At 39.6% G+C, this 10,000-nt stretch overlaps 1 protein-coding gene across 1 annotated transcript in view; it reads left to right on the forward strand.

Moving 5' to 3' along the window:
- The window catches only part of ry (xanthine dehydrogenase rosy), a 90,379-nt gene that overhangs the window by 29,107 nt on the left and 51,272 nt on the right, over positions 1–10,000 (forward strand). The window contains exons 2-3 of the mRNA XM_076177647.1: positions 8,454–8,511; positions 9,628–9,724. Of these exons, the coding sequence (XP_076033762.1) occupies positions 8,454–8,511; positions 9,628–9,724 (155 nt within the window). The remainder of the gene's footprint in view (positions 1–8,453; positions 8,512–9,627; positions 9,725–10,000) is intronic.

Below are 10,000 nucleotides of genomic sequence, written 5' to 3' on the forward strand. Positions count from 1 at the left end.
ATGTACAAAGTAATTAACTGAAAAATATTAATATCGTCGATACACAGTTGTGTGGAAATTAATGAAAAATGAATTGAATATGTTTAGATGTCCATTTATTTTGACTGTGGTTGTATCTCATGACTGTGAATTATATCAATGTATTACGTAGATTTTTTCAACCCTGTCAGATGGACTGTGAACTTGAGAGAGAGAGAGAGAGAGAGAGAGAGAGAGAGAGAGAGAGAGAGAGAGAGAGAGAGAGATAAAGAGAGAGAGAGAAAGAGAAAGGGAGAGAGATAACTTGTTTGTCTGCTGTCGATTCCACATCTTATCTTTATGAAACCCGTGTCCTCTTGTATTTGCCTACCCACGGTGATATCTAAAGCCAAGGAGACGCCTGTATGATAAAGGAATATGACAAGCTATTCTGGGTGAGGAGGGGAGTGGGGGGGGAGTGGTAGGGCATAAAACCGTCACCTAGCGCGACAAAAATATGTAAACAGATGAATGTATAAAAATGAATAAATAAATAGAAAAATAAATGGATAAATGAATGCATATACAAATGGACGTCCTAGAAAAGACTTGAGAAGATGTGTTGACGAGGAAATGCAGATAATGCAGAATGGAACCAAGAGAGTGGAAGGAGGGAGAGTACAGGACCGACAGAAATGCCGAGACGTTTCAAAAGCGGTTATGGACCACTTAGCGCCCCCCCCCCCGCCCCCGAAGACCGTCGGAGTAAGAGTAAGAATAGTAAAGAGATAAACATAAAAAGTGTATTGGGGTGGGGAATGGTTCACTATTCACTGCCAAACTTACCTTTAAAGAGAATCCAGTCAGTCAAGAGTCGGTGCTGGCGATAGTTACCAATTTTGCATCCTTTCAAAATTGTGTGTGTGTGTGTACTCCTAGTACACACACACACACCCACACACACACACACACACACACACACAGGGAAGAAAGTAGAGGGTGGTGGAGTATGTAGGGGATAGAATGGGTAGGAGTGGTTTTTATCTATTTTATTTATCTATTTATTTATTTATCTATATATTTATTTTTTGCTACCTCCCTTGTAAGGGAAAAAAACCTTTGGTATATGTATGTGTGTGTGTGTGTGTGTGTGTGTGTGTGTGTGTGTGTGTGTGTGTGTGTGTGTGTGTGTGTGTGTGTGTGTGTGTGTGTGTGTGTGTGTGTGTGTGTGTGCGTGTGTGTGTGTGTGTGTGCGTGTGTGTGTGTGTGTGTGTGTGTGTGTGTGTGTGTGTGTGTGCGCGTGTGTGTGTACGAGGATCACCGTCCTCGTTATCTGGTAGTTTCGGGTCAAAATACACACCAAAAAATATAGGTAAATGAAATAGATAATAAGAAACATATATTACACTGCCCCCCCCCATTTCAAAACCTCCCTGCTACACTCCAAGAGCCAAATGCAGTGCAGTGAGGCGCAGTTCATCTTCCGCATGACCCGGTAGCCGATACCGGTTTAGCCCCGCGTCTTCCTCATACACCGAATTTCAGTCTTTCTACTCAACCCAAAACAGCATGCATTGCACTACAGTTGTACTACAAGTTTACTGCAATAACCGTGAAGTCTTGGCGTGACTTAAGGTCATGTTTCAATCCAATTGAGGGTTTCCGATGGTGATATCATGTATATAGATAACAAAGTTCATCTCCACTGGCCTTCGACACTTAGTATTACATCAGTTTACTCCATCATATGGACTCCAGTGTCCAATGATTCACTCACACTTAGTATTGCATCAGCTTATATTTAGTAAAGCACTTAGTCCCGTGACGCTTAGGCAACGAGGTCTCTTTCGACACTCTGAGCTTCCTCCCACAACGCGGGAGGAGCAGACATATGAATTTATGACGTCACTGCACGCATTGATGCGAGGAATGTCCCTTTGGGTCGCGCCATCCGTCTATTCATTAATAATCGCCTTCAACGCGTTCCTGCCTCTTCCCACTCTCTCTTCTCTGCTCGACTGACACATCACGTACATGGGGTAGTCCTTGATCAGCGCTTCTATCCTTATGATCAATCTTGCGCTTACCAATTACAGTCACGAGCAAAGGTTTTGACATACGCTAAAGCTCTCACAATGACAATTTTTTTTTTTTTTTTTTTTGAGGGAAATATCATCATGAAGAGGAGTGGTTTCAATAGACCAGCAGCAAGGAGGGAAAACAAAAGTTAAGGTGATCAACATGGAATTGAGAGTTTGAAGATTTGTTTTCATATTTGGGCTAACAATAGTCATTTAAGGGTGATGAGACAAGACACAAGACTAGACAAGACATATCTAAACCAAAACATCTCAACTGGTTTAATTTTAATTAACAAAACTATCATGAAGTAGTCCATATAAAGGTTAGTTGACACTGAGGGAGAGGCTGGATCTTATGCGGCAGCCATATATCTGTTAAAAAAAAAAACAAAAAAACACTGAGTCGGGTTAATTCAATACTCTTACAAACTGCGATGGAGAGTTTGCTTTGATGTGGAAGAAGCTTAGTTTCCAAGAAAATTAAAACATCATCTATACTGACATGAGTAATTAGCGAGACTATATCTAGGCTTAGCAATTTGCTATTCTCCGGGATATTTTGCCCTTTAATTTTGTTCAAAAAATCTTCTGAATGCATTGAGGCATCAGGATCAGGGAGCATAAAAATGAAATTAAGTACGCCCAGGAAAACTCACCAGTATTCCTCCATACTGCTGAATTAAATCACCGTATGGACTGGGACAAGGTTGATTTATTTACAAATCACACTGTAACTACAGAAGAAATTTTTTGAGTTCTCCCTGATTTAACAACTACCTAACTGAAATACTACAAAAGGACAATGGTCCCTCGACGCCATTACCAGCTTGGCCTTCAACAACACTATACGTCAAGTTGTCCGCCCAGGCTTGAACTCACCAACTTTCGCGTCAACATTTGACCCAATGTCAGTTTGACCTTAGGGCTATCATGACTTCCGCTCAAACGGACCACGTACTAGCATGCTTACCTCCCCATGTCCCCTCTATGTATCTCCTTTTAGTATACATAAGCTAACGTACCCCATATAAAACCACGCTGAAGAGGATCACAATTAGTGACCGCAATATACATATCTTCAAGTTTCTTTAATTTATCTGATAGTGGGATATTCAGTCTATATATATATATGACAAATATATATATATATATCTATATATATATATATATATATATATATATATATATATGTATATATACATATATATACATATATATATGTATATATATATATATATATATATATATATATATATATATATATATATATATATATAACATGCACATATACCAAAACACCAACACAGGAAATTTTCACACCAAGTATCAGTACATATCTCAATATGACTGTAACTCACTAATTGTCATTTAATACTCCGACTGAACAGAAGGCATAGCAGGCTTAAAGCCACACTGCGTCACAACTAAACTATATTTGTTATTTCTGTCACCCTGCGTGGCTCCGACTTCCCCTTCATACGTAAAACCCTTGCCCAGTTTGCTACTTTCAGATTAGCCTGAATATCTAGAGCAGGGGTTCTTAACCTTTTTTCTCCAATTCCCCACTTTTTAGTGAGCCAACTCTCCATTTCCCACCACAGCATCGGTCTTTGACAAATTCGATTTTAACCCATGCAGTGTTTAGTACGTAAATATACGCTTTGCTTTTTTGTGCCCTTTTACGGCCCTTAATTTTTGTTTGCATATATTAGATTTTTTACTAACAGTTATCACATGGAAATAAAATACATATGAAAAGACAGTGGTTCTTCTGTCCGACCGGTCATTCCCCACTTGGCAACTCCGCCATTCCCCACAGGTTAAGAACCACTGATCTAGGGTGTGGAGAACCATATAAGGTTTCGGAAGAGTAAAAAAAAAATAAAGAAAAAAAGAAAAAACCGGATTGTTTAACAGAGAAAAAATATAATTCAAATCGTGGCAGGATGATTTAGATGCATTTTTATATATAAGGTGATAGCTGACCGGGAAAGGGGGGGTTACGAGCGTTGAAGGTTGGACAGAAACGACGCACGAATACGTGTGATTATTTTTCCCTGACATCGCAGACAAATTTGATAAGGAATAATAAGCATACAAATCATGGCATTACAGAGTATAAAAAAGCAATCCCAGCTGAATTTACAACCTTCCATAAAATTTCACTTCGTGGACAGTAATTGTTGATAAGAATGTCGTCATTGCTCCCAGATATAGCCTCGCACAGGGTCACTCAAGGCTCTCCTTTCTCGCGGAGTGCACGATTTTGTCAAAACCATTCTGGGCTAAGATATCTTTTCCAGTCATTTCCAAAGAACACATTACAACCAAAGTATTACTCATTTTTTTTATCTATTTGTTTATTTATTCATATACCATTCATATTCATTTATTTGTTTGTTTATGTATTAATTTGTTTTGGTCAGATTATATCTAAAGTTTCGCCTGGTTCGTTCTCAGTTGAACTTTACATAACTTTGTTCAAAACATCCTCACAAACACTGAAAGCCGTTACTATCCTCCTTGAGCTAAGGGTTGGGTGTGTGGTGAATGTAAGGTCACCCATAGATCGAACCAAATCAGCTCTGACCTCTCACCTCGGAGGGTAATGACTAACAATCATGAGTTCAGCATATGATTCAAAACCATGTGTGTGTGTGTGTGTGTGTGTGTGTGTGTGTGTGTGTGTGTGTGTGTTTCTAACGTATATACAACACAGAAAAACAATAAATAATTAAATGAATAATGCGGGTGTCTGGAAAAAAAATTCGTTATTTTTGACAATGGTGAGACTAATGCTTTGGTCATACCTATTACTGGTCGGGTAACAGCAACAGGGTTGGGGAGAGGGCAACTATAGGCATATCTATATCTATACAAGTATAACTAGCCAAATACCGCCTTCTCTTATATGGTCCCTTCTAGTTGATGAATACAGTCTTAAACTCGAGAGCAAGTGGTCGCGAGTTCGATTCCCGGGACACGGTGCTGGCTCACTGCGTTGGTTTGTAACAGCCCTAGCGAGGCGGGGAGGCGACACAACGTCGCCCAAAAAAAAAAAAAAAAAAAAAAAAAAAAAAAAAGCTTGCCGCAACCGTCGAGCCTTTGTCCTGCTAAGGGTTTCTCACTTCCCACTGTGTTGTAGTGGGAATGTGAGGTGGTGAATAGATGAGTTATTATACTGAATTGCATCGTCAAGATCAGGGGTGGGTAACCCTTGGCACGCGTGCCAAACCTGGCACACTACTTTTTTTTCCGACACGCGACACCCAGAGCTCATCTTAAAACAAATAACTAACAACTCTCCAATTTTTGTTGTACGTCCTTTGGTATCCGCATGTTGTGCTGGGCGGTGGATTGGGGCCCTTTAGGAGGTGAAGAGAGGGAGTGAGGGGACCCCATACTCGTGTGTAGGCCTATCATTTATGTTACTCTGTTGGCACGCGAGGACATTTTATATGCTTAAAAGTGGCAGTTTGCCGACAAGATTGACGAGGTAAACACCATATGAGGACGGAGCCTTTATTTGAACGACGTTTCGCTTTTTACAGCTTATTTCGCTTATTACAGCTTTTTCAAGCTGTAATAAGCGAAACGTCGTACAAATAAAGGCTCCGTCCTCATATGACATTTTATATCAAAGGTTTGGCTGATTTTGGCACGCACACTGATAAAGGTTGCCCACCCCTGCTCTAGAAGGTTGAGGATTGTTAGTTCTTGAGTCCAAAGGAGGTTGATAACACACGTGTCCAGTGGAGGATCCTACAGACCTCCAGGATGTACAGAAGTTTTTAGTTCTTTGAGATAAACCAAAGACCCGTGACCGAGATCAACCAAAGACCCGTGACCTCAACACTCAATCTATGATGTTTCCTACGCTGGCCGAGCAGCCCCGTCACCCTAAGGGAGGCCATGACTGCAATGAGGTTTTCTCACAAATCCTTCATAGAGTATACGTGTATATTGTGTTGTTGGTGAAAATAAGGTCACCTCATTAAGACGACAGGGCAGGCCTCGCAGTAATGGATTTAAATAGGATAAATTTATATTTAGCTGGGCGCGTTTTCGCCGGACAGGTAGTGCGTTACTGAGAAATATATATGAATGTATACATATACGCATTGCATATACATATATATGTATATATATATATATACATACATACATATATATATATATATATATATATGTTGAGACATTCTGACAGGTTGACGTAAGTGGAATAGGAAACACAGGAGTCTTAGTCTTGAGTTTATTCCTGACTAGTTTCGCAGGTGTGCTTTATCTCATTCCTTTGATAAAGCACACCTGCGAAACTAGTCAGGAATAAACTCAAGACTAAGACTCCTGTGTTTCCTACGCCACTTACATATACATATATATATATATATATATATATATATGTGTGTGTGTGTATATATATATATGTGTATATATATATATATATATATATATATATATATATATATATATATATATATGTGTGTGTGTGTGTGTGTATGTATGTATGTATATAATACGTATTGACAGTAATACACGATGAATCACAATGGCAAAAGCCGACAAGACTGTGAGAATAAACACCTTGTGAGATCGAAACCTTTATTGGTACTACGTTTCGCTTGTTACAGCTTTTTCAAGTACAGACATGACACACACTCTGAGCACACCCTTCGTCCACTTCAACAAACTGTCCGAAATGTCCTCCTTTGTCTCTACCAAGTCCCACCCGTCCCCATCCTCTCCCCCCTCCCCCTCCACCTACCACCCACCCCTCACTGATAACCTCTCCCAGTTCCTTCCCTGTTGGCTTATATGTGCTCAGAGTGTGTGTCATGTCTGTACTTGAAAAAGCTGTAACCAGCGAAACGTGGTACCAATAAAGGTTTCGATCTCACAAGGTGTTCATTCTCACAGTAATACACCCCAGATTTTCGGTAACGCACTACCTGTCCGGCGGTAACGCGCCTAACTCTGGATTTCAGAGAGAAATAGGCAAGAACTGGTTTACCAGTTGAATGGAATAGATTTAGTAACCTTGATGTAGTGAGCGCTGAAACTATCAGTTGTTTTAAGAAAACGTTAGACAACTTTATGGATGGGGATGACAGGTGGTAATGGACATGGAACTACCTGGTGTCGGCCTCATGGTCTCTTGCAGTCTCTTCCATTCTTATGTTCACATGGCGTGCGTGGTTGTGTACAATGCAGTCTTCCATAATGTGTTGCATAGTATGGGGACGAAGTGTTACATCCTGGACAGTTATCTGTGATGTGATATTCCAGCCGCTTCAGGTAACTTATAAGACCAGGTGGATTCTGTCCTGGTGTGGCGGCGTCTGTGTCCTGGGACCCCCTAAGCCTCTAGAACCCCCAGATCCCCATTTGAGGACCAAACCGCCACAAGAAACCCTTCCCCGGCACTTACTGTATTTTGCCCAAAGGGCCTATTGATAATTTGTTATTTGAAGACCCAGATTTATTGTTAATAAACAAAATAAACTCCGGCTTGGAGTCTATCTCGCCCGCACAAAGTCCCCCTTAGGTAGCTACCAAAGACAAAGGCTACAATGCCACGAATCCCTGGGAACAGTTTTGGTTACCCGGAGCAAGTACCACTCAGGCGATGTGTCAAGTCTTGTTGTATGGTTGCGAGACATGAACACCGGACGTGAACAGTGAAGAGGCACCAGATATCATTTTTACCACATTTCACCACCTTTCGTCATTTTCTCCCCCTCCTTGCCTCCAGTCATTCAACTTTGTCAAGTTCTAGACTGTCTGTTCCACTTAGTGTTAGTTCTTTTCATTGACAGGCTTACCTCTCACTTCACTATATTTTTCTGTCTAGGAGAATTAAATATAGAGTTTTTCCTTCTGTATCTTTCTTCCGTTAATTCTTATACAGCGTGCTCCAAAGGAATCTCCCAAAAGCACGTATGCAAGATCCTACGTGAGCTTTGCAGTGACGTAGTGATTTCTTTATTCCAATGAGCTTTAACTTTATATCTAACATCCTCTAAAGGATGTGATCTTACAATCGTGAATAAATTGAATTTTCTCCTCCAGCTTTTCACTAATCAGATTAGTTGTTACAAGTCTATATGGCAATATTGTTTACTTCAAATAATCTCGAGTCTCTGCATATTTCACTTATGCTACAAAGGAATGCCATGTCGGCAATAAACTCGAGCCCTCGACCGCTGTTTATGAACAAGGCGGAAAGCGGACTCAAGCAACCCGCTTGCTTGCTCTATCGTTTTCATAAACATGTTTCATAATACCTAAGCCATAAAATGTAACACATGTCTTCTACCCAGCTCTGTGCTGCGTCGCTTATGCCGTATATGCCGCCTGTGCTATGTCGCCTGCGCCAAACGATTTTGTTTAATTTTCATTTATCTTTTCTTACAGATCGAGGACGACGCTGTCGACCCGGAATGGACTCTCCTCACGTATCTACGAAACAAACGTATCCTTTATCTAGCAATATGGGCAAAGGTGGTACTGCCTGGTCTAAATTCTACCTCCTTAGGATGAATAAAATAGTTTGGTTTGAAACTAAACAAAACCGTCCAAGGACACAACTGAACTGAAGTGACGAAAAAATAGATAAATGAAAATGATAATGATAATAATGATGATAATAAAAGTAATAATAGTACCGTAATAATAATAACAATAGTAATAATAATAATAATAACAATAGTAATAATAATAATGATGATGATGATGATGATGATGATGATGATGATGATGATGATGATGATGATGATGATGATGATGATGATGATGATGATGATGATGATGATGATGATAATAATAACAATAATAATAATGATGATGATGATGATGATGATGATGATAATAACAACAACAACAATAATATAATAATAATAATGATGATATTAATAGTAAAAATAATAAAAGTAATAATAATAATAATGATAACAACAACAACAACAACAATAATGATAATAGTAATGAAAGTAACACACTCCTTCCCGATTTTTACGATTTATACATTTATTATGGCTACCGCTAGAGGATACTATTCAGTTTCATACTGTTCGCCAAACTGGGGTGTATAATCATCTGAGAGTATATTACGATCTAATGGGTAAAAGAACAATTTTTGTAGGGGTAACCTATCACTATTACTATCATTATAATTATTATCATTATCATCATCATCATCATTAATATTATTATTATTACTATTATTATTGTTGTTGCTGTTGTTGGTGTTATTGTTATTATTGTTATTGACGTTATTATTATTACTATCAATATTATTATTAATACTATTATCATGAACTATCAATATTATTATTGATATTAGTATCATTGTTATTATTATTTACTATTTTCTATTAATTCATTTATCGCATTTTTTTTTTTTTTTTTTTTTTTTTTTAAATCGGTATGCGCATCATGCGTAATTTATCTCTCCACGGTCCATAAACGGAACCACACAAGCTAGGCAGGACTCCTCCGGGAGGGTGAAAATAGCCGTCGATCACTTGTCCTGCACGTGATTCGGAGGTGCAAAGAGTTAATCGTTAGACTTTCCTTAACTGAGTTTTAGTTGGCCTTGTGGGGACCAAACTGGGCTGCGGTGAGGGGGGATGCGGCGCCTGCACTGTCATGGTCTCCAAATACGATCGTCACGCCGATCACGTTAGGTGGGTTCTTATGCATGGTGTTATACACAAACACACAAACGCACACACACACACACACACACACACACACACACACACACACACACACACACACACACACACACACACACACACACACACACACACACACACACACACACACACACACACAGACACAGTTGGTAGAGCGCTGAACTGGGAAGTAGAAGTGCTCCCAGTACCCAGTTCGAATCCTGCCCAGGGCCGAAATTATTTCGGTATCGCTGTGCCTCGGGTCGTTACTCTGACTCTCGTGGG

This window comes from Oratosquilla oratoria, chromosome 40 (genome assembly GCF_046742065.1).
Source record: "Oratosquilla oratoria isolate Oo_2021 chromosome 40, ASM4674206v1, whole genome shotgun sequence".
In the NCBI taxonomy this organism is placed as follows: Eukaryota; Metazoa; Arthropoda; class Malacostraca; order Stomatopoda; family Squillidae; genus Oratosquilla; species Oratosquilla oratoria.